We start from the raw sequence: 24,516 nt of genomic DNA on the forward strand, positions 1-24,516 counted from the left end.
TGCTAAGTGACCTCCAGCAAGCTACTTAGCGTCTCCAAGCTCCTGTCCTCACCTATAAAGTAAGGCTGATGCTCGTGCCCACGTGGCAATGTGATGAGCAATGCTTAGTACTCATCTCCAAGGGTGGACAGGAGATGCCATGCAATGTGCTTATAAGGAGGGGGCTGGCACCTGGGAGAGCTTGTACATGTGGGCTGTTACTGTTACATGTGGGAACCATGTGCCAGGCTAGGCTTGGTGCTCCAGGGCTGTGCAGATGAGTAAGGCACTGCCTCTGCCAAGGAAGGGTTATTTTTTTTCTTTTGCTGGAAGGCATGCCTGTCTATTGCTCCCACTACAGAAAACCTGCCTGCCCTCTGCTCCTCTACGAGAAGCAAGGCCAGCCCGCCCTGAGTTGGGGTGTTGCCTCCTAAGCCATGGGCCAGTGCTTCTGGGGGCTCTCTGCAGAGAATTCTGGGCTTTATTGGTGGAGCGGGGGCCCTCCCCGGCACAGTGAGCTAGGAAAAGCAGGACACCATGAGGTCCAGTGAATTCTAACTACATGGAAATATGGGCTGAGAATTTCTTATTACTGACTTTTGTATGATAATTCAAAAAGCAATACCAAACCCAACTTAAAGAAGGCTAAAGGTGTTTCCAGAACCTTCTTGATGCTTCCTAGAGTCAACCCCTAACACAAACCTTATGGCGTCATACCCCTCCCCAGCTCACTGAAGCAAATGGAGGAATCCATGGCTGCTTCAGAAAACAGATGATCACCAAGGAAACATTGAGAGCTCTCGGGTTGTACCTGGTCTCATGGAATTCCCTCGTGGAATTCCAGCCCCCGCGGTCCCATGGGATGTGAGCTGAAGCAATATAGGCTTCCCTGATCCTTTTGTCAAGGTGAGCAGCCTCCTACCGCAGAGGCGCCCTCGTAGGCGGGTACAGTGCTGCACATGCTTCTGTCCATGTTCCGTTTCCAGCTGCTTGGGAGCTAGCTAACATTCCTTGGATCTTATTTTTGTGGCTCCCACAGTGCATAGGGACACATAAGCGAATCAAGTCCCAGCATCAGCCTGAGAACCTGAAGGTAAATGTGTGACCCAGGGTTTTGCCACCTCGGCACTGCTGGCATTTTGGGCCAGATAATTTTTCACTGCGGGAGACTGCCCTGCACCCAGTGGGATGCTTAGCGTCTGGGCCTCGATCCTCTAGATACTCCTTTTGCCAAATACCCACTGGGTGCAAAATTGTGCCAGGTTGAGAACCACTGGTGTAAATTTAACTAAGGTAACTGCTATCCTACTCTCAGATCAGAAAAAGATTAAGCTACTGCCCCCAGCATGGGGCTGGTATGCTGCAGCCAGTTTCTGCTGTCTCAGAGGTGTACTTTATTAGAAAGTGCACTCCTGCATCTTAATCAGGGGATGTCTGCTAAGTGTGTATCTAGACCCAGCACCATACCGGGCACTGTGGAGGAGCCAGAAGCAACCTCAGATGTGGTCCCTGTTTCTCCGAAGCTCACAGTCATTCTAGGGGACAGAGTGGTAACACCTGAAGCAAAAGCAGTGCTACAGAGCAATGGGTAAAGCTGTGTCACTCATCCAGTGATGACCTACACTGAGGAACCACATGGCAGGCAGGGGAGGGACACAGAGGTGAAGCCCAGTCCAGCCGAAGAGAGACAGGCAAAGCAGAGAGTGCAGGTGTCAGGAGACAGCAGATGACGCGCTGCAGGCATTCAGAGGGCGGGGAGTGGCAGTTGCTCCCGCCCAAGGAAGGCCTGGTGGAGCCATGACTGAGCCGAGCCAGGTGTGGAAGGAGAGGTAGGCGCCAGCATTCGGCAGGGGGACAGGCAGGGCAAAGGCCCGAAGGCTGGACACTTGGCCTGTGTGCAGCAACACCAGGAACACTTTTCAGCTTTGCACACAGAGCCAGTGTGTGCCGCAGGGGCCCTGAGATGATCCCGCCGGACCCGGGGAGTTAGGAAAGGCTGGGTAAGGTGCAGGGTGGAGGGGCAGAGGTGACGGCTCTGTCAGAGCCCATGACCTCACCCGGCTGAAGCCCTAGCTGATGAGGGACCCTTTGCCTGCTCCTGGGCCTGGTGGACCACACACCTGGTGGGTCACACCTGCAGCCTCCCTGCTGTGGAAGCTGCTGCCTGGAGCCAGTGCCTGTGCCCACCAGCACCCGGCCTCAGTCCCCTCGAAGCCCCAGGCCAGGCCTTCACTCCCCTCCCAGGCATCTTTGCACACTGGAGCTTGAGAAGGCTATCCCCACACACCACTGCCCCTGCCAAGCGCTCTCCCCACCTCCTGGAGGGGGCCACTCCAGCAGGTCAGATAGCCTGTGTGATGCCTCTGAACCAGCCTGTGCAGATAGGATGCACAGGGGTAGGATGTACTAATTTAGCCAGCCACTAAACCAAGGGGTGAGGTTCGGTATCTCTACCTCCCCATCCTCCCTGTTCGCCACCCTGTCTTCAATAGGAACCGGGGCAGTGGCTTCTCCTGAGAAGCGGCGTGACAGCTATCCAGGAGTATCCTGTGGACGTGACTCACGGCCCACAGGGGCGATGGGGAGAAGGAAAGTGGAGAGATGCCAGCATGCGGCTCTCCTAGCTGCCAGCAGCCTGGGTGCTCCTGTCAGTTAGGGACACTCCATCACCTCTTCTTCCCATGTCCCGGAGGTTTCTGGGAGCGACTGGCATCAGTGCCTTCAGGTCCTGTGCAGCGGGAGGGAGCCAGCCTCAGCACCATAGCTGGGGATGGTGGAGGGAAGTTTGGAGCAGGCAGGAAGGGCACGCATGTCAGAGAGGAGCCGCAGGGCCCCGCAGCGTATGGCAGGGGAGAGCCCCTGAGTCGAGGAGGCTCAGAAACAAGGATGCCTCACCCTGGGTAGGGTGAGGGTGAATGTGTAGCCATGCTCTGTCTGATGGACTGGGCGGCTCCCTGGGGGACCACACTCTGGCATGGGCTGGCTGCGCCTCCCACTGGCTGACAAGGACCGCACCCCTCATGCTGTGGGACCTGGAGCTCTGGGAGGGCAGGAGGCAGGTCAGATCACTGGAAAGTACATTTCCCCTCTCACTGGGTCCTTGTTGACCCTAAAGTTTGCGTCCTACACGAGGGGACCAAAGAAGGCTGAAATCCGGCCCATGCAACTCTTCCTGAGCCACGTTTTTCTAATTTGCACCAAAGTACTAGCAGCCATCCAGCTAAAGCCAGCATGTGGTGGAGCCTGAACCCAACCCAAGTTCACTGACTTTCCCCCAGCCTTCCTCAGTGTTTGGGCCCTGCTTCTCAGAGGCTTGTCAAGCAGGAGGACCATCCACAGACCCTCTCTTCAGCCTCCTGCCGCAGCTTACCCTGCATCCCACTCGGTACATGTAGACCCAGGCTTGGGCCTGAGGCCCTCTTCATCCACACTCGTCCCCAGGGAGTGGAAAGTCCGTAGGGTGGAGGGAATGTGTCCTTGTGGAATCTGCAACTCCCTCCCACCACTTCCTGACCTCCTCCTAGGGACCCAGGAGTGTGAATCCTCTGTCCAGACAACCTGCACGCAGCATCTGCAAGCATGTCCTGAGGCTGACTAGCATGTGTGCCTCTAGCCTGCACCACACTCAGCCCTCTCCACACCCCCTGCCAAGGGGCATCTGACCCTGGGGGAGGGGCAGGCAGAGCTGGAGGTTGTTCCTGGTGCAGCGAAGAGCCTGGGGCAGGAAAGGAAGGGGCAGGGACCTTGCATTTGTGCTCTTGGCCTCAGGCCCCACAAATGATGGGGCTAGGCCTGACACTGTTACTCTGAAACTGTAAACTCTCCCTGTATCCCTGATACTGGGAGACTATAGGACACAGTAAAATTGCAATGAGGACGTGGGTAACACACTTCATGTGAAAGGAAGCCCTGCTCTTGGACCACAGTTCTTTCCCTGTGAAAAGAAATGGCCCCTCTCCTACATTCCTTAATCCCTGCCCATGCCAGGCTCCCTGCTGAGTGGTGCAGGAGATGGTTGGGCGAGTCCCATGGGCCCATGGATTAGCATTGCCTCTGAAATGCCCTGTCTGTCCTGGGCATCCCCCACCACCACCCACCACCATATACCTCCTGCTCACACTCCTTTCCCTGCTGGGTGAAGCCTAGAGTTTCAGTCTCACCCACAGGCTGGGCCTTCCCTAGAATCCAGCCATCCCAGTGACCATGGGCAGCTGCCCTGCTGTGGCCAGGTGGGCGGGGAGTGCCTGGGGGCAGCCCAGGTGGGAGGTGCTCTTGAGTCGGGCTGAGCTTCCCCACAGTGGGGCTGGTTTTGATCAATAGTGTTCCCCCTCTCTTCCCCTCTCTCCCCCTCTCTCCCCCTCTCTCCCCCTCTCTCCCCCTCTCTCCTCTCCCCCCCCTCCTCCTCTCCCCCCCCTCCTCCTCTCCCCCCCCTCCCCCTCTCTCCCCCGCTCTCCCCCTCTCTCCCCTCTCCCCCCCTTTCTCCCCCTCTCTCCCCCTCTCTCCTCCTTTCTCCCTCCCTCCCTCTCCCTCGCTCTCCCCCCTCTCCCCCTCTCTCCCCCCCCTTTTTCCCCCTCTCTCCCCCTCTCTCCCCCTTTCTCCCTCCCTCCCTCTCCCTCGCTCTCCACCCCTCTCCCCCCTCTCCTCTCTACCCCCTCTCCCCCGCTCTCCCCCCCTCCCCCATCCCCCTCTCTCCCCCCCTCCTCCCCATCCCCCTCTCTCCCCCTCTCTCCCCCTCTCTCCCCCTCTCTCCCCCTCTCTCCCTCTCTCTTCCCCTCTCTCCCCCTCTCTCCCCCTCTCTCCCTCTCTCTTCTCCTCTCTTCTCTTCCCTTGTCCCTGCCTGGGAGCTCCATGGCTGCCTGTAGCCAGCTTCATCCCCCTCTCCCCGCTCCTCCAGGGTTGGGAGAGAGGGAGGCCCAACATGCCTTCTAGGCCTGTTGGCTCCTGCAAGCAGAATTGGTTGAGCAGGGTCTCAGGAGCTCCCCCTGACTGTGCAAGCCAGGTGGGAGTGAGAAGGAAGCAGCACCCATGTCCTTCTACAGGTCACACTGAGTGCAGGGCCGGGAAGCCAGCAGCAGCAGCAGGCCTGGAAGGTGGGAAGAGCAGTGGTGAGGGGAATGAGAACCCTGCAGGGCCATGAAGAACAGGAAATGGGCATCACGGCTGAAAGACAGCACAGGAATCGCCTTCCCCTGGATCTCTGATTTGGTTTTTCCTGAGCCTTGGTTGTTGCAGTCCACCCTGGTCCCTGCACTGCAACTACAAGGGTACTGTCCACTCCCTGAACACAAATGCCCCATGGCTTCTCACTTGTTCTCCCCTCTTTCTGGAATGTGCTTCCCTCCTTCACTTAGCAAATGCCTATTCAGTCCTTAAAGATGTTACTTAGGTGTCACCACCTCCAGGAAGCCTTCTCTGACTGCCCACCCTACCAGGAGCCTCCCACCATCTCTAGAGCTTACCCCATAGTGACATTTATAACACAGCATTGCAGTCACTCATCTGTCTTCCTACCATCAATAACTTTGAGAGCAATAGTTGTCTTACGCTACCTGGCATCTGGCATATAGCAGGTATTTAATACATATTGGATCGGTAGATGCATTACTGAATTGTCAGCAGACCAAGGAGGGAAGGAGTAAGTGGGGAACTTGGTACTGGCAGCCAGTGAGACTGGTACATCCAGGAGGAAGATGGTCTGGATGATAGGGGTCCCAGCAGGTATCTCTACCACCCCCACCACTGTGGGGAAACGTTTGTCATAGCAGCATCCTGATCCCGGTGGTGACTGTCCTCTCTCCTTGCTCCTAGTATTTCTGCCTGTTGCTCGTCATCTTCCTGGTTGAGCTGGTGGCGGGAGTCCTGGCCCATGTGTATTACCAGAGGGTGAGTGACGTTTCCTCCTCCTGCATCCTCTGTCAGTGCCCCTGAAGAAGCAATGTGGGTAGGGAGGTTTGCATTGTGATGAGGGAAGCTGAGGCGGGCGCAGGGGTGGTCCTGTTTCCCAGGCCCTGGCAATCCCCCTACACATCTGCATCCCAGCTGCTGGTCCCGGCTCCAGCAATTCTGTCCTGCATGTGTGGATGCTGATGTCTTCCATGTGGGAACTGGGGACGGGGGTTTCCCGTGGGACATTGGGTCATCCCTCTCCCCTTCCAAGGATGGTCTAGAGGATGAATCCATCTGTCAGAGACATCCAAGAAAAAAGGCCTGGGCCAGGGTCACATGCCAGACCCTGAAGCAGGATCAGGCCTTGCCTGCCTGGATTGAAAAAGGATGGAGTGAGTCCCAGAGTCAGTCCTATCCACTCCCACCCTTGAGCCCGCTGAATCGGGAATTTGAGGTCATGACCAGGGTAATGTTTGGTTGGTAGAGACAGTACGACTCTGCTGGTTGTTTCCAGCCAGTGCTGATATGATGCCCAGAGGGTAACAATTATAAATACTTTCAATATCACCTCATGATCACAGTTAAGATCAACAGACGTTTCAAAGCACCGTGTGTCTGGCCTCACCACCGCCTCCCACCAGCTTCTGGATGTGACCCTTTACCTGAGCTGTCTCCGCAGCCTCTCTCAGCTCTGCCCATCACACCTCTGCCCTAAGTGGGGGCCCAGTTTTGGTATCTTCCTCTCCATAGCTGTCTTCTGCACTGTCTCTGGCTGATGGTCCCTTACACTGCTGAGAAACCTCTGCATCACACCATCCACAGTCCACAGTGTTCTAGAATTAGCTGGGGGGTGGTGGGGGGTTGTGAGTAGGCCTGGGGCCAGGACGGGGATGGGGCTGGTCCTGCTGATGGCACCTTCCCTCTTACCCTCCTCAGCTGAGTGATGAACTGAAGCAGCACTTGAACCAGACTCTGGCTGAGAACTACGGGCAGCCTGGAGCCACGCAGATCACCGCCTCAGTAGACCGGCTCCAGCAGGATGTAAGCCATGCCCCATATGGCCTTGAAGGCTAAGCCCACATGCGTTCAAACCCTAACTGTTCTTTCCTGTCTGGGTGACCCTAGGCAGGTTACTTACCCTCTCTGAGCTTCAGATGTCACATCCTTAAAATGAAGCCTCTTTAGGGCATATGAGCATTAAACATGGTCACATCCGTAGATGTCCCCACTGCCATGAAAAGTACCTGCTGAAGCCCGGTTCCTCTCCTATTCCGACCACCTCCTCCAGGCCCCACCCCTGCTGCCTTCCCGTTCTGGGGCCTCTGTGGCCAGGAAGCCGGCTGTGCCAGGAGAACTCCGTCTCCTGCCAGGATCCAGCCCAGGAAGCTCCTGTCCAGGCTGCTTCTATCCACGGGGCTGCCTTCCTCCTTCCCCGGGGGGCTGGCTACTGCGGCTCCATAAGACTGAGCTGTAACCAGCAGAGAGATTTCAGTTAAGCTGCCACAGGAACCCTCCAGTGTGAGCCATCAGACAGAATGCTGGGGGACAGAAAGGTTTTCTCCAAATCCCTCCAGGGACACCCACCGGCCTGACTAGACATAAACGATGGGCAAATGGACCTCAGAGCTGTCCCGTCCAATATGGCAGCCACCACCCACATGTGGCTATTTCCAGCTCAATTAAATACAACATTCAATTCCTTAGTCATACCAACTGCATTTCTCGTGCTCATTAGCCCATGTGTCTAGTGAGCTCCGATCAGACAGCACAGATGTAGGACGCTGCCTTCATTGCAGAAAGTTCTCCGGGACAGCGCTGCTCTAGGATCCGAATGTGTCCATGTCAGAAAATTCAAAGCAGTCCCATCTGCCCACTCTGGTCCCCTTTCTCTCTGCCACCCCACTCCCCATCCCCACCCCCTGGACCTGAGGCCTTGCTCTTGGCCCCAGGGAACATCAGGCAAGTAGAGGAAGTAGATGTGGGGAGCTCTGAGCCCCAGGGGCGTCAGGGATCAACTGGAAGGCCCCTCCCCATCTCCCCAAGACTCAGGACCAGCTCCCACTGGGTGCTGCAGAGAGGAGTCTCTTCTCTGAAGTAGTGGCCTGGGACATGCCTGTACACACAAGTACACACCCACAGGCACACTCGCACCCCACGGGCTTAGCTCAGGACCAGGAGGAGGCAGCACACACTGCTGGCCAGCCCTGTGCAAAACTAAGTGTGCACTCCACTCACTGGGCCTCACCTGTGAGGAACTGTGCTAGACCAAGAGAAATAGGACAGGATCCCTGCCCTCGGGGAAGCTGGACACACAGCGGGCAATGTGCAGGCAGTGCAAGGCTGGGCCACCTTCAGAAGAGGCAGGAGCCTCAGAAGAGAGAGCAGCCAAGGTAGGGAGGGCTTCATGGGGCAGAGGCAGGGTTTGCTTAAGTGAAGAGGGTGGAAGCGGCAGGTCAGGGCCAGGGGCAGATAAGGAAAGGCACAGCTGAGAGCGAAGGCTGTGTCGCTGACGAAGACTTGCAGGGTGTCTATGCGTGCGGACACGGCCCTCACACAAGCCGGGAACACTTAGAACCCCAGACCACATCTCAGGCAGGAGACTGAGCCCAAGAAAGCAGTGGCTGCAGAGCCAGGGCCAGCACCCAGGCCAGCATCCACCACCACGTGGATGTAAATGAGAGAGACACACGAAGCTGTATTCACACAAGCGTGATGGTGGAAGCAGGTGTCTCTCCTTCACCACTGACTCAGCGCCGGGCTCTCTTCTAGGTGCTTTATGTGAATCACCTCTGTCAGTCCTCACAACAGCATGGCATGGAGGTACTTTTGTTGTCCGCATTTTACAAATGACAGCCATCAGGCGGCACCAGCACAGACAGGCAGTCACGCGGAATGTGCAGTTCCCACGTGACTCCTGCACGCTGTGCCAGTCCCTGCTCTGTGTGCTGTCATGCTCTCCTCAGCTCCTGGGGCCCCTGTTCATCCCTGTGGATTGTTCCTGGCCCTGGACAGAGCCTCTGTGCCTCACACAAGCTTCTATCATCTCCTACTATGCGACAGTGGATGCTAAGCTACCCAAGGGTAGGCCCCATGCCTTACTCAGGTTGCTTCACTCCAGGCACATAGTAGCTGCCTAGCAAACTCTTGGTAGCTGGACTAAACATACCTCCACCCCCCATCTCCAGACACACACCAGCAGCAGCCTCATAGCAGCCCTGCTCTCTGTCCCGTGTGGGAACTTTGAATCTCAGTGCCGTAACTGGGAAAGGCGAGAAGCAACCAATGTCCGCTGTCTTGGAATCATTTTATATCTGGGTGGGCGCTTTCCTGCCCTGGGGTGGTGCAGATGACCCCAGGTCTTAGCACTCATGACAGCCCCTCTGGTTGACACTGGTCTCCCAGTGCCATGGGCAGATCTGGGGCTCTGAGACTTCAAAGCCTGAATGGGGGCCTGGGAGCCTCTGGCCAGGCTAGATCCCTGTCCCCACACCCTGACCCCTGGGTGACCAGGAAACTCCCCTGCCTTGTGGTTTTGTCCCCACCCTGGGCTCTGCCACCTAGTAGTGGTCCACAGCCTCACTCTCTGGGGACCCACCTCGCAGACCCGGCCTGCCCCCAAGACACCTAGCATAGCCTCCTTGAAGGACTTGGGTGGCTAAAAAGCTGGGAAGCAGGTGTCCTGCAGGCAGTTCAGCACTGAGTCTGAGAAAGGCCCTGGAGTGACCAGCTCTCTTCTCAAAGCATGGGAAGGGAAAACACATTATACACATACTAACTAACCATGGTTCAGATAGACAAGTAGGGGTTGGATTAGTATTTGAATAATGTGTCCTGCAGCCTGGAACCCTACGCAGGCCTCTCACCTCCAGCCTCTGCCTCTGCCTCCAGTTCAAGTGCTGTGGAAGCAACAGCTCAGCTGACTGGCAGCACAGCACATACATCCTGTCGCGGGAGGCCGAGGGCCGCCGGGTGCCCGACAGCTGCTGCAAGACAGTGGTGACGCGCTGCGGCCAGCGGGCCCACCCCTCCAACATCTATAAGGTGGAGGTGAGCACCCAAGCTCAAGCTGGGGGTGAGGAGAGGGCCCCGGCCTGGCCGTTCAGGAGCCCCAGAAAGGCTGGATCAGGCAAGTGGGTGTGGGAAAGCAGGACACATGTGCTCCTTGGCCACGAGCCCACAGTGCCTGGGGCTTTCCAGAGTCTCTACAAAGCCCTGGGACAAGCAGCTCATACCGGAGAGTCTAGGACACCACGGCATGCCCCTGGGTCCACTCAAGTAGCCTGTGGGCAGTTCAAGGCTAGGTCCAGCCTGTGAGTCCTCTGGCTTGTCCTCAGCCTCTGCGGCAGTGACAGCCCGCCCTCCCTCCCCACCCGCGCCTGCTCCTGGGCCATGGCCGCGTCACCTGCCCTTCTCTTACAGGGAGGCTGCCTCACCAAGCTGGAGCAGTTCCTGGCCGACCACCTGCTGCTCATGGGGGCTGTGGGCATCGGGGTGGCCTGCCTGCAGGTGAGTTGCAGTGCAGGGACGGGTGGGGGTGGAAGGGCTCTGAACCCCTCTCGCATTGACACAGGTCTTCAGTAACCACCTGGGCTGAAATAACTGACCCTTTGCACACCCGCACCCTACCCTGCTCTCTTCTTCTCTCCCCCTCCCTCTGCAACCAAGGCTGAATCCCACGGTCAGTATCTCCCCCAGAGAACATGAAGGAAAATAGCTGGGGGACAACATGAACTTGTCGGGAACAGGGACCTGGGAGGAGTGTGAGTGTGGGCTCAGGTATGTGCATGCACCCCATGTGTGTGCACGGAGGGGCGAGTGTGCAAGCCATCTGTGGTACATGTGTCTGCATGCTTCTGGGTCCATGTGGTTGGGGTTGTATGCATGTATATGTGTTTAGGGGTGCTTGTGCATGTGTGTGTGAGTGTGCATGTATCTGCATTCATTCCTTTGTGTGTGCATGTGTGTTTGTGTGTGTACAGTCAGTCCTCCATGTCCATGGGTTCAGCATCCATGAATTCAACCAATTGTAGATCAAAAATATTCCAAAAAATGGATGATTGCATCTGTACTGAACAAACCTTGGCACCATTGCCTGAATAATGCAATATACCGACTATTTACATAGCATTTACACTGTATGAGGTAGTATAAGTAGTCTAGGGATGAGGTTCAGGTATTATATAGGGGAGAATGTGCATAGGTTATATGCAAATATTGCACCATTTTATATCAGGAATTGAGCATCCATGGATTTTGGTGTCCAGGTTGGTGACCGTGTGTGTGTGTGTGCGCCCTCATCCAGCTGTCTCTCTTAGGATGAGCAATGTCCTTGGCTCCCATTTCTCCCTGTACCCTCTCCCCTAGCTGCTACCCAGGAAGTCAGGGTGACTCTCTCAGGTTGCTCTAGTCAGAGGTCCGAAGGGGGTGAGCCAAGAAGGCCTCCTCAGCAGCAAGGGCCCCTGCAGTCCCCACCTCATGTACATGGCTGCTTCAGCTCAGCAGGGCTGAGTGTGGGCTGTCCTTCTAGGAGTCCTGCTGTCCTGCGAAGCCCTTCCCACTCCAGGGTTAAGCACCGTCTAGAGAAGGGGAGGAGCAGAGGGTTTGGTCTCAGAAGGCCTGGGTCCAGTCCTGGCTTTGCTCCTAGATAACCTTGAGCTATTTAACTTCCCTGTCCATTGACTTCTTCATCTGCAAAATGTGGACCATTTCCCCAGCTCTTGAATGAGGCGATGCCTGTGACCCACTTACGAAGTACCTGGCACATAGGAAGGCCTCCAGAAGTGGAAACTGTCTTTCTCCAGTTTTCTGTAGACTTCAGAGGATTTCTGATACTTCCTCTCGTTGGGCCCACACAACAGCCTGAGACTCAGGCCAGAAAAGGGGTGGTGTTCTTCGCTTTTTTTTTTTTTTTTTTTTTTTTTTTTGCGACAGAGCCTCACTCTGTCACCCAGGCTGGAGTGCAGTGGTGCAATCTCAGCTCATTGCAACCTCCACCTCCCAGGTTCATGCGATTCTCCTGCCTCAGCCTCCCAAGTAGCTGGGATTACAGGCGCACGCCACCATGCCGGCTAGTTTTGTATTTTTAGCAGAGGCTGAGGTTTCATCATGTTGGCCAGGCTGGTCTCCAACTCTTGACCTCAGGTGATCTGCCCACCTCGGTCTCCCAAAGTGCTGGGATTACAGGCATGAGCCATGGCACCCAGCTGCTCTCCACATTTTACAGATCAGAAAGTTGAGACCCAGAGAGGGGAGTTACCCAGGGCCTCACACCCTGAACCAGCACCCAGGTCTCCTGGCTTTGGTTCTTTGCTTTCCCGAACTCCCTACCATGACACAGAGGTCTGTGGGAAAGAGAGCAGGGGACAGTGCCCTTGACTGGCTTGGAGAGACTTCCAGTGCAGGGTCCTTGGAGACCATGGTGCCACCTACCCACATCATCTGTGGGCCTGGAGGGCCTAGCTGCAGCCTAACACACTGGGAGGAGGGTCCGTCGCCTCTGGAGGGACACCCATCTTGGTTCTGCCACCTACAACTGTGTGACCTAGGGCCAGTTCTTTCATCTCTGAGCCTCAGTTACTCATTTGTAAAATGGGGCTAGTTATACCTTATCTGCTGCCTGGTGGTGGGAATTAGCGATATCCATGTAAGTCACTCAGCTCATGGCTGAGCAGATAGCAGGTGTTCAATAAATGATAGCCATCATTTCTGTGATTCCTGCAAAAGCACATCATCTCTCAAAAAAAAGCTCTTGTTCCTTGACCAGACCAGCCTGCTCCTCGTCATCCTCACTCAGCTGCAGGGCCAGGGAGCCCAGGTAGCGTGAGCATTGCCCCTCTATTGCACTTCCCCAGGGCAGGCCTCCTGTCCCCTGTGCTGAACCCCAGGGAAGTCGTCAGTGGGAACAGGGGAAGGGATGCTCAGCAGCACAGAGCAGCTGAACTTTCCAGAAACCTGTGAACTCCAGGTGCTGAGGGGTCCTGCTCTGTATGGACACTGACCAGGCCTGGGCCACTCTGTCTATTTCTTCCTCACCTCTCTGGCCTCAAGAACCTGTAGAAGCTGCAGACGAGGTCAGTGAGGCCGAGGGCAGGGAGTGAGGCTGTGGATGCCCAGAGCCGGCCGTCAAGGTAGACCATACTGGTGGAGGTCTGATGTTGAAAAGGTCAGGTTGTTGAGCAGTGGACCTGCAGGCCTGCCACGCCTCCTGCCCACTCACAACCCCCACTGCGCAGCCTGTGTTCCTTCGCCGTTGCTGTGGAATGGCTTTTGGTGGCTCTCAACCTCTTGCCCAGTTTTCTCCCCTGTGGCCCACTGAGCCAGCCCTGCAGCAGCCAAGCCTCGGGTTAGAGCTCCCTCTGCCAGCCGACGCTGGGCACTAGACTGCTCAAGTCCCAGGTGGGTCATAAGCCTTGAGAAAGGGCTCATACCAGTCTCTTCCCCAGGGTCATAGTTTCCCTCCCAGTGAGCAGACACCAGGCATTTATCTCCCCTACATGCCCAGCCTGGCACTTCCAAGACCCCCAAGGCTCGGGAAATATCAGCCCAACATGGTGTCATAATGTTCCCCAGCCCCCAGCTACTGCAAGAAATCTTGCTTGGGAGTTACAAGGCCTGATTTCTAAACATAGCCCCACCTCTTGCTGTGTGACCTCAGGGAAATCGCATTCCCTCTCTGAACCCTTAGTGTCCTTACCTGTAAAATGGACAGATTGGATATTTGTGAGCCTTTTTAAAGCAGCAGCATCCTCTTTTCAATGGAAATCTTATGTAGGAGCCCAGTACATAAACCATGGGAGGTGGAGCTGTTCCAGGCAGACACAAGCCTAGCATCATGACCTCCCCTCACAGCCCTTGGTGGCCCTGAGCTACGCAAGGGTTTCCAATACAGCTTGCAAGCTGTGGGTCTAGCCTATTTTGTGGGACCTTCTGGATCTAGCGTTCTATGATTTTTCAGTGAAGTTCTCATCTTAGGAACCAGTGACCTTGAGACTGATGTCCTGCAATACCTGGAGTGTTAAAGCAGATGGTTTGTGAACACTAAAAGCTAAACAGAATATTTAACGCAGGGAGCACACCTTGATTTCAGCGAGGTATTTGGCAGTGCATCACTTGTTGCCTTGTGGACATGTGGACCAGGCACTTGTCTGCTCAGGAGAAATCAGGGCAGGCTGACTGACCACACTGTGAGAGGGAGATGAGCGAGTTCACGTCAGCTTGGCAAAAAGTCTCCAGGAGTGGGCTGTGGCCCTTCAGCCTCAGACCTGTCTCTTCATTTTTCTTGGTGACCTCAACAAAGACCCAGGAAGCATGCTAAACTATTTACCTAGCGTTTCTGGTCTGTTGTATGATAAAGCTAGTATTGAAAAAAGAGCTTGTTGGATGTGAAGATGTGCTGAAATGAAGGTTGAAACACTTAACAGAGTTAAAGTCCTTGCACTTGAGCTTTGTTTTGTTTTGCATTTAAGCCTGTAACAGAGAGAGGGCATCTGCCTGAGTTACATGATAGGGTGCTGCCCCCAAAGATGTGGCCTGGAACGGCACTGGTAGAAATCGTGGAGAGAGCCAGGGTGTGGGCAATGCCAGCTCAGGCCACCCTCCGGGTAGGAGCAGACCTCCACAGAGCCCCCACGGCAGGGACCTCAATCTCGGCTGCACATTGGGATCACCTGACAAGCTTTAAAACTACCCCAGGCCTGTCATCCCAGCACTTTGGGAGGCTGAGGCGGGCGGATCACAAAGTCAAGAGATCAAGACCATCCTGGCCAACATGGTGAAACCCCATCTCTAGTAAAAATGCAAAAATTAGCCGGGCGTGGAGGCATGCACCTGTAATCCCAGCTAATCAGGAGACTGAGGCAGGAGAAATGCTTGAACCCAGGAGGCGGAGGTTGCGGTGAGCCGAGATCGCGCCACTACACTCTAGGGTGACAGACTCCATCTCAAACAAAACAAAACAAAAACAAAACAAAGCTACCCCAGGCCTGGGCTACCCACAGCAAAGTGAAACAAAATGCTCTGGGGCTGGCACCTGGGCATCAGTGTATTCGTGAAGCTCTCTAATGATGCCACTGTGTGGCCAGATGCAGAGGGAGTGGCAAGGGGTGTGTGGGGCCCGGAAGTCAGGTGTGTGAGAGGTCAGGAGATGGGGAGCAGACGCAGCACCCTCGTGGTCTTGAAATGCCCAAGGCAGTCATGTGGGGAATGGAGGGACTGTTCCTGGGAGGTTCCAGAGGGCAGAAGGGGAACAGTAGGTGGAATTAGTTTCAAGGAGACACATTCAAGAACTTTTTAACAATTTGAATTGCTAAACAGTGGCCCTTGCAGAGTACTAAACTCCCTGTGGCTGCAGGTTGGGGCAGAGGCTGGGGGCAGGGATGCTGAAGGGAGGATTCCCTGCAGAGAGGAGGGGCAGAGGCCCCTCCACGCTGAGGTTCTGCATTCTGGGAGTGCACCTATCCCCTCAGCAGAGACCTCCCAGGCTTCTCACCCACGTCAGTCATGGAGCAGCACACCAGAGGCAGTTTCAGACCTGGACAGGATCATCACAGCGCTGAGGTACTCCCTGATCAGACTCTTCCGCCTGGAAAGGCCTTACAGACTCCCTGGACCAGTGCCACCGGTCCTGGTTGCATGCTAGAATCGGGTTTTTAAATACCATTGCGGCCAGGCGCAGTGGCTCACGCCTGTAATCCCAGCACTTTGGGAGGCCGAGACGGGCGGATCACGAGGTCAGGAGATCGAGACCATCCTGGCTAACACGGTGAAACCCTGTCTCTACTAAAAATACAAAAAATTAGCTGGGCATGGTGGTATGCACCTGTAATCGCACCTACTCGGGAGGCTGAGGCAGGAGAATCCCTTGAACCAGGGAGACGGAAGTTGCAGTGAGCCAAGATTGTGCCACTACACTCCACGCCGGTCTAAAACAAAACAAAACAAACAAAACACATTGCTCTGGCCCCCTCTCCACAGACTGGCTTGGATTGTCTGGGCTGGGGTCTGTGCACAGGTATTTTTAAGCCTCCCAGCTGGGTCAAACGTGCATTTAGGGTTCAGAGTCCCTGGGCTCATCTCATTCATGCACATGTGAAGACATGAAGCCTCACCAGAAAGTCACCTGCTGAAGGTGACAGCCGCTGTGGCAGAGCTGGCCAGGTCTCCAGCTCACGGGCCTGCTTCCTCTGCTTCCTCTGCACCAGCTTCCCCTCTTGTGGGTAGACTCTGGAGGCACTCCACTTTGAGGTAATTTTAGAAGCTAATTTCTAGAATATTCTGGCTGGGGAACATTTCACTGAAAATGTCAGAGTAGCCCAGGCCTTTTCCTGCAGCCCTCCTCACATCAGCGTCCTAGGAGCCTCCGCCCAGGCAGCCGGCAGAGGAGGCTGTGTTTACTTTGGAACAGAGCTTCTGTGTGCCAGGAGCTGTGCCCAGTGCCCAGGCCCCATTGCAGGCAGGGTACTATCCCTTCTTCCAGGGAGATTTTACTTGAAGGAAGGGGACAGATAAGTGTGTGGCAGTCACAGTGCAGTGCTAAGTGCTGTGTTAGTAGGAGCCCTGGGGTTTAGGAAGCAAACATCAGTGGCCCTAACCAGTCACGGGAGGTCAGGGAAGGCTTCCTGGAGGAAGTGATATCTCGTTAAGTCCTGAAGAAGCCCGATAGAGGGGAAAGAGCCAGGGTGAGGGAATGGCATGTGCAAAGCCCTGGCTTGCAGGTGGGGAGCAGGGGTCTTTACCCTGCCTGGCCTCTCAAAGGATTGGGGTGTTGGAAGGACTGGGTGTTGTGCTGTTGGTTTCTGTTATTCTAGTTTTTAAAGAATCTCACCAAGGAAGACCCTAAACCAGTGTACAGACTGGATATTTTCCTATTGGCAGAGGGGGATTTGAGGCTCAGAGAGGGAGGTAACTGTACCCAACATGACACAGGCCACTGGTGTAGCCTCGAGTAGAACCTAGCCCACCTCCAACATGCTCACCTTGCAAATGTAAACGTGTCTCAGAGCATAGAAAACTCACAAGACAGTCGAGACTGGGATCTGCAGATCATTAAAAGGGAAACCGAACGATCATTTTGGAATGACTTCCTGGACGCTCCCTGGCCCTTCCTTCATGCCCTCTGCTGACAGCCAGGTGCTGACTCAGAAGCCTCAGAGGAAGCTGAAGGCAGGACGGCCTCCCTGTTAAAAATGTCGCATGTGGCCGGGCGCGGTGGCTCAAGCCTGTAATCCCAGCACTTTGGGAGGCCGAGACGGGCGGATCACGAGGTCAGGAGATCGAGACCATCCTGGCGAACACCGTGAAACCCCGTCTCTACTAAAAAATACAAAAAAAAACTAGCCGGGCGAGGTGGCGGGCGCCTGTAGTCCCAGCTACTCGGGAGGCTGAGGCAGGAGAATGGCGTGAACCTGGGAGGTGGAGCTTGCAGTGAGCTGAGATCCGGCCACTGCACTCCAGCCCGGGCTACAGAGCGAGACTCCGTCTCAAAAAAAAAAAAAAAAAAATGTCGCATGTGTGGCCAAGTGTCACACACAGGCAGCTGCCGGAAGACAGCACCAGGCACCGTGTGGCTGGGCCTCCAAGCTGAGCCCGACCCCATCTGCCACCTGCAGCGCCTGCGGTTAGCTGGCCTCGTGTTGTCTCTGCGTGCCCCCTGCTGGCTGCAGGAGCCATCCGTGATGGTGTCTCAGTGTCCTCTGTCAGGAGGGAGATGGCAATGCTTATTCAGGAACCAGACTGAGTGGCATCCTGTACCCCTCCACATGCTTTGGCGTGGTGTGCACATGTGTGTGTGTGCATGTGGACGCAGTGATGAGAATCTGGCCCACACACCTCTGCCCCTTACTGTGCCTGTCCTGGGAGGCTCCCTGGGAACACCCAGCTCACACAGGACCCTGTCTGCCCGGGAGCACGGCCCCTCCAGCCCTCCCCCAGCAGGAGACGTACACCGCAGGCAATGCAGATATGGTTTCCAGCACAAACCCGTGCCAGCCAAACAGCTCCCTTCTGGCCTCCCTCTTAGCACAGATAAGAAAGATCCAGAAAACCCCACAGGAGAATCATCAAACCATGAGGTAGGGACACCTGCACGGGTGGAATGGCATGACAGCTGCCTGCGTAAAGCTAGCGGGAGATGAGATAACCTCCTAAGCCGCCTTTCAGCCTGAGGCCCCAGGTGGATTAACACCAAGTCTGCAGGCTGAAAGCAGTGTTCAGGCTCCACAGTGTCCTCCAGGTTGGGAGGGATGGAGAGGAGGAAGGAGGGGAAGGAGATGGACCCCTCCCATACTACCTCCCCCAGCTAGACTGTCAGAGACTGGGTACGGGACACACACATCTCCACCAGCCTGCTCTCCTCCCGCTGGATAGAGCTCCACCTGCGTCCAGGTTTGCACCAGCAAGGTCAGGGCAGCAGCAGCTGCTAGCAAAGTCAGGACACTGTTTCAATACTTAGGGGAGCCACCTTCACCCCAGGTACCATGGGACAGTCATGGGGCTGCTGTAGTCCAGCGCCCCCTCCTGTATGCAGACAGCCAAGATCCAACAACATGCCATCGTCATTATCAGGATCATAATCACATTACCCTCAATGCGTCCTTGGGTGGGAGGGAGGAGAGGAAGAGGAGGAAGAAGGCAGAGGGGGGCCATGAAGAGCAAGGAGGGAGAATAAAAGCTCCTCTGCATTCTGGAAGTGGGAGAAGTGAGAAGGGGTGTGCAGGGTGATCCTCCCAGGCCTGTGTCTGCTTTGGACCAGATGATCCAGCCCCTTCTTGTTTAGCCTGTGGATACCGACAGAAGGGCTGGCAGACAGGACTCCCGGGGCCTGGGCTTGGTGCTGCGTTCTACACTGATTGACAGGGTGAGCTCACCAGCTCTTATCATTTTATGCTGACTGACAGGGTGACAGCTCAGCGGGCTCCTCCCAGAGCCTCAGTTTCCCCCATGGTTCCTGTACACCAGCCAGAGCATCGAAGATGGACCTGAGTTTTGCTCTGGAGTCCAAGGACAGCAAAACGCAGGCAGACTCTTTCCTAGAGAGACAGTACACTTCAGACAGCTCTGGTGAGGGAGTGGAAATGTTACTCTCAGGGCCTAATTAAATCAGGCCGTCTCTGGAGATCTAGGACCACAGACCAGCAGCATCAACTGGGAGCTTGCTAGGAATGCAGACCCTCAGGCTGCCACCAGGCCTGCAGAATTGTAATAAGGAGGTCCCCAAATGATTCATGCCCATTAAAGTGTGCAAAGCCCTGCTCTTGGATAGTAGATGGCAGAATGTGGTTCCCCCATGCACACCGCCATCACCTGGGAGCTTGTCAGAAATGCAGAATCTCAGGCCCCACCCTGACCTTTTGAGCAGGAATCTGCCCTTTGTCCAGGCCCCAGGGGATTCAAGTGAGCAGCACTGCTCCAGGGCCCTCGGGGTCAGCAGCTTCCATGAGTTCTGATTTCTCTTTGCTCCTCTGCTCTCTCCACCTGGCAGATCTGCGGGATGGTTCTCACCTGCTGCTTGCACCGGAGGCTCCAGCGGCATTTTTACTAATGGCCAACCACCTCGTCTTCCAACTGCCCCTCAGGACGACAGGTGGCCACATGCCATCTGCAAGGCCTGCAGAGTTAGCACCAGCTCCACTAGGGCCATAGATACCCCCTCTTTTGTGCCCAGCTCCTGCAAATCCACCAAGTGCCTGAGACCATAGCTTCTATTGTGCCCACCCAGGCAGGGACCCTCGGCCCCCTCTCCTCCATTTTCAGCCCCCATGGCCAGATCCTGGGCAGGGAAATGATCCTTTCAGGAGACAACCAGAGCCCCTCACCAGGCACAGGGGCACCCGTGGACTACGAGATGGTGGCAGTTGAGTTCTCTGCTCCCTCCCAACCCCTGAACCTGGAATAGGCAGAAAACCCAGGAACCCCGGCACTCCTGCATTCAGCAGGGGCTTCCCCCACCCATGCTCAGAAGCCCTGACCTTGTTGTTTCTGAAAAATGCATGGGTGGGGCAGGGAGGGCTGACTACCCCCCCACCCCCCGCTCCGGAAGACCTTGCCCTTTGACCTGCCCGCTCTCCACACTGCCTCACCTGGAAAGCCATGTCCTGCTGGCCTCCTTCCTGCAGGGCCTGGGAGTGGGGAGGCCTGGGTAGGGCAGCCACAGGCTGGGTAGAGCCGCCCTGGCAGGAAGCAGGGGGTAAGGTGGCCACACCAGCACATGCTACACTAGGAGCAGAGCCCTGCACCTGCCTAGCAGCCTTCCCGGGAGAAACCCCCTGGGAGACCATGGCCCCAAGCCCTGGCCTCTAGTGATATGCCCCCCAGGGATCTCCTGTTCTGGGGCCTGATTCTCAGGAACACCAGGTTTGCAGACCATCTTCAGTTCCTAATGTTGGTGGGTGTCAAACATCTGGAGTGGACCAACTCGCAGCCCTGCAAAGTTGGAGCCGTTGAGAAGCAGCAGCTCTGAATAGAGGGGCATCTGCCTGAACCTCACTTTTCCTGGGGCCCTCTCCTTGACCCCGTGGCCACCGCACTGCTTCCAGGGGGTCCCGCTCTGCTTCCCTTCCCACCCATCCTAGAGTGGACAGAGTTTTTCCCCCAGGTTCTCTCTTGCATCACTAAATTCAGCAGGGAATTTTCAGGAAGAACTTTCCCCAGTAATAAGGGAGAACGGAAAGAAAATCCTAGAAAATACAGAGTATCCATGCTGGCAGCTTTTTGTACAACACCCATAGGGACCCCCCAAATGGCTATTACAAGGGGGCAGCCCATTCACTACACAAGAACACCATACCTGGCTTCCACCCTCCCCAGGTCCTACACTTCTCCCCAGAGCGGGACCCTCTTCCCCTCTACGAAGGGGGGTACCTTGTGCTAAGGCCAAGACAGAGAGAGGTCCCAGCTCGCCTCCCTGCTTGATCCAAATTGCACTGTGGTGAGCACATTGCTGACCTAGGCCAGTCCTGGGGCAGGGGTGCTCTCTCTCCCATACATAGGAGTGGCCTCAAGGCCACGCAGTGCTGACCCCAACAGAGCCCTGAACTGTCCAGAAGCTGCATCCTCAGCACAGGAAGTACCCACATGGACAGAGGGAAACCCAGCCTCGGGGCCGGTTGCCTCCTCTTCTCTGGGTGTTGTCCAGTGGCTTCTTGGAGCCTAGGCTGGTTTATCTCCCCTGCCTAAAAGGCCCTGGAGTTACCAATGCAAATTCATTAAAAGGAAGACCAGATATCCCAGACTGCACAGGGCAGAGAGAAATGGTGTAGTGCATGATTTGCGCTGCTCTCCAACCTCCTGGAATTCGTGCAGATAATCGAAAACAGGCTGTGACTCCCAGGCTCCCTGAAGGATGAGATCACAACTGACAAATCTTACTACAGAGGGAGAGTGGAGAGAGAGAGGGGGTACTGGGCTAGAGCCATGTTCTTCCTGCTGGGGTGCCAAGGGGAGGCGGCAGTGGGCACGGGGTGCTGGGGCCTTACCTGTCGTCTGCCCTAGTGGGGATGAAAGACAGGTGGCAGGCAGGTGCCCTGTGCGCAGCCTTGTCACTGAAGGCAGGCCCAGGAGAGCGTGCCCCATCTGCCTCAGCCCCATGGGATAGTTGGTCCAGCCTTACTGGGGCAGGATTAGCTGTGATTCCTGCCCTGTGTGTCGTCCAGCCAGACTGCCTCTTAGAGAATGGCTTGTCCAAGCTGCAGACAGTGGTAGAACAACCCAGGGCCTGGAAATCTGACCTCCTTGGCCATGCCAACAGCCTGGGAGATCAGACAGGGTTAGAGGAAATGGAGGCCCAGGATAGGGCAGGTTCTGCCTGGGAGTGTACAGTGGCTGGAGTCCAGAGCCAACCATGTGGTCCCCAGTGGGGTGTGCCCTTCCTGCTGACCAGGGTACAGTTCCATGTCCAGTTCAGTTCCTCCCGGGCCCGTGTTTGGAAGCTGGTACAGCCTTGAGTTCCTTGGAGAGAGAGGACATGCCTGTGGAATGTCACCATCAGTCCTGTGTGGGCAAAAGGCCTCTGTACGCCAGGGCCCCAGGAAAGCAGCATCAGGAGCTGGGATCCCACCCAGCTGGCCTGGGCACATCCTTGCCCTGCACACACCATGCTGCCCTTCCCTAAGCTTGCAGGGGCAGACACTAAGGGAGAAGGGCGCGTCCCCGAGTCCCCCGGGTGACCTGTGTCAGGACAGCCAGCAAAAATGAAACATGGCCTTGGCTGAGGGGGTGGAATGTTTGTGTCCATTCTCTTTCTCCCTCCTGCTTCCCTAACCCTAGCCCCATGTCCAGGGCCCCTCAGGCAGAGTAAGTGAGGAGTGTGTCCAGGCATGTTTTTGTGTTTACCAAGGTCCTGCCGTGCACTTAGAATCTGTCACCATAAATACTTATCTTGCAGTTACCCCAGTAAGAGGGCGTTACTTCCCCCATTTTATAAATGAGGAAGTTAAGGCTGGGCAAAGTTAAGACTTGTCTGTCAGTGGTCATGGCAGTTGTCTTGCCACCCCCAGCCAGGGAAAAGGAAGGAAAGCTGGGCCGGGAACCCCTCTCCTCAGTGTCCCCCAGTTCTCCATCTCCATAATGAGCCATCGGGCTGTCAGTAAGGAACAGAGTGTCACTCGGGGGGCACTGTCACAAAGCAGCACCCGTGGCACATGTGCCGGAGATGCGGAAGCCTGGCTCGTTTCAGGCTGACAGCTGGGCCCTCCGGGTACAGGGGCTCAGGCAGCAGCCAGGAGCCCAAAGCGCCAAGGCTCATGACGACCACCCAGCCCATCACCCCAAGTAGCAACACTAACCCCAAAGCAATAGCAGGGACTGTCCCTCAGCCCTCAGGGCCTTCATGCAGAGTGCGGAATCTCATGTCCACATGGAGGTCACCCCTCAGGTCACACCCACTTCCGGAGCCACCCTGGGCAGGCAGGGAGGGGCACTCTGGGGATGCGTTGACCACCTCCCCTTCAGGTGAGGCCCTTTTCTGCCTTCTTTCTAGCCCCCGCGTGGAGCACCTGCTGTTGCTGGGGCTCTGGGGTGGACCCTGTGTGATTTCTCTCAGCGAGCCTGTGCTGTGCACGGCCAGAGCTGTTTACATCCAGAAGGGCCCAGCACGGCCCTGTGGGGTATGGGGGGAACATGGTAGATCACTGTGATGTGCCTCGGGGCCCTCCTGCCCTGGAGCCAGCTGTGGTTTCAGAATCTGCTACTTGGGCCCTCTTCAGGGTTTTGAGGCTGGAGAAGTGAGTTGGAACAGTCGCTGTCATCACCGCCCACCCTGTCACCCACCTGGAAAACATGCTGAGGTACTGGCCACTCTGGGGCTGAGGAGGGAATGCCAGTCTTTTGCATGGCTGCTGGGGCAGGCTCACATCCACTGAGGGTATGGTGACCAAGCGTCTAAACCAGTCGTTCTCAAACTTCAGTGAGTATCAGAATCACCTGGAAGGGCTTTTCCAAACAGATTGCTGGCCCCACCCCCAGAATTTCTCATCAGGAGGGGGCAAGACCAATCCTTTGCATTTCTGACAAGTTCCCAGGAGCTGCAGCTGCTGGCCCTGGAACCACACTTTGAGAACGACTGCTTTAGACCAAACCCTAAAGGAAGATGCAGCCACCCTCCTTTATATGTCACAACGCTCAGGGTTCATGAGTACCTCAGGCTGTCCAGCTGAGCGCCACCTGCAGCAGCCGAGATTCCCGACTCGCTCCACCACTGGGGGCTGGGAGTGAAGCATGTCACCATGGTCAGCTCATGGCCAGCCAGGAAAGCGTTTCTGCTGTGCGTCTGTGCAGTGCTTGCTCTTCCCTGGAGGACTCTTGGATGGCCTGTAATCTTGGCCAGAAGACCAGGTGCCTGGGTCCCTTCCTGGAAGGGGACAAGTTACACACCCCAGCCCCATTTTCCCACCAACTTCTACATGCCTTGGGAGAACCTGCTACATTCTGGCTGCTCCCTTCCCCTATTTCAGCAGTGCCCAGCCCTGCTTATAAACCTGAGGCTTGCTCCCCATGCCCTGTCCTGTGCAAGTGCCAGCCATTATTCCAGACAGCCCAATGTTGGTGAGGCCGGACGGACTCCTGGAACCAGCTGGCTCATGGATGTGGGTCATCACAGTATTCTAGAAACGGATGTCTTAACCTAGTGTGTATAGAGAAATTGTTCTCGTTGTAAACATACCCCTGTTCTTACCTGAACTCGGTGGAAGCCCAGCTTTCGTGTGCTACGGGGCATGATAATGATAATAAAGGAATTGTATCTAGGACTAACTTCTGTTGGTTGTTTTTCTCCTCTGCAAGGAAGCCCCAGACCATCAGTTCATCAGATGTACTGTGACCCACTGCTACATCGTGAAGCTGCCATATTAGCCACGGCTTCCCTATAAGTAAACCATTGGCCACATTGGATACGGTCCTGCTTACCCTTCTTTTGTCAGCCCTCATCACTGTTGTGTTTGAACTGACTTCTCCTGCTCACAAGTGTCATTAGCTCCTGGCTGCAACAGAGAGCCAGGCTCAAACACATGTACTTAAATTTTATTCCTCCTCAGGCTTCCTCCCTTCAGTCAGTCATGTTTTCATACCATTTACCATGACGCACAACCAGCATCTGTTCATGAACCTGCAGTGAGCTCCTTCCACTGCAGGCGGCACCCTCTGCTTGGCTGCAGCAGATGC

General features: G+C 55.8%; 1 protein-coding gene across 5 annotated transcripts in view; it reads left to right on the top strand.

Annotated features, from left to right (window-relative positions):
- Nucleotides 1-24,104, top strand: part of TSPAN11 (tetraspanin 11) — a 71,167-nt gene extending 47,063 nt beyond the window's left edge. For 2 of the 5 annotated variants that reach the window (XM_077952411.1, XM_077952412.1), the window contains exons 4-8: nucleotides 5,788-5,862; nucleotides 6,802-6,906; nucleotides 9,754-9,912; nucleotides 10,285-10,371; nucleotides 10,531-14,304. In XM_077952411.1, the coding sequence (XP_077808537.1) occupies nucleotides 5,788-5,862; nucleotides 6,802-6,906; nucleotides 9,754-9,912; nucleotides 10,285-10,371; nucleotides 10,531-10,569 (465 nt within the window). In that variant the 3' untranslated portion in view covers nucleotides 10,570-14,304. 5 annotated transcript variants of the gene reach the window in all.
- Nucleotides 24,105-24,516: the final 412 nt, after the last annotated feature.

This window comes from Macaca mulatta, chromosome 11 (genome assembly GCF_049350105.2).
Source record: "Macaca mulatta isolate MMU2019108-1 chromosome 11, T2T-MMU8v2.0, whole genome shotgun sequence".
Classification (NCBI taxonomy): domain Eukaryota; kingdom Metazoa; phylum Chordata; class Mammalia; order Primates; family Cercopithecidae; genus Macaca; species Macaca mulatta.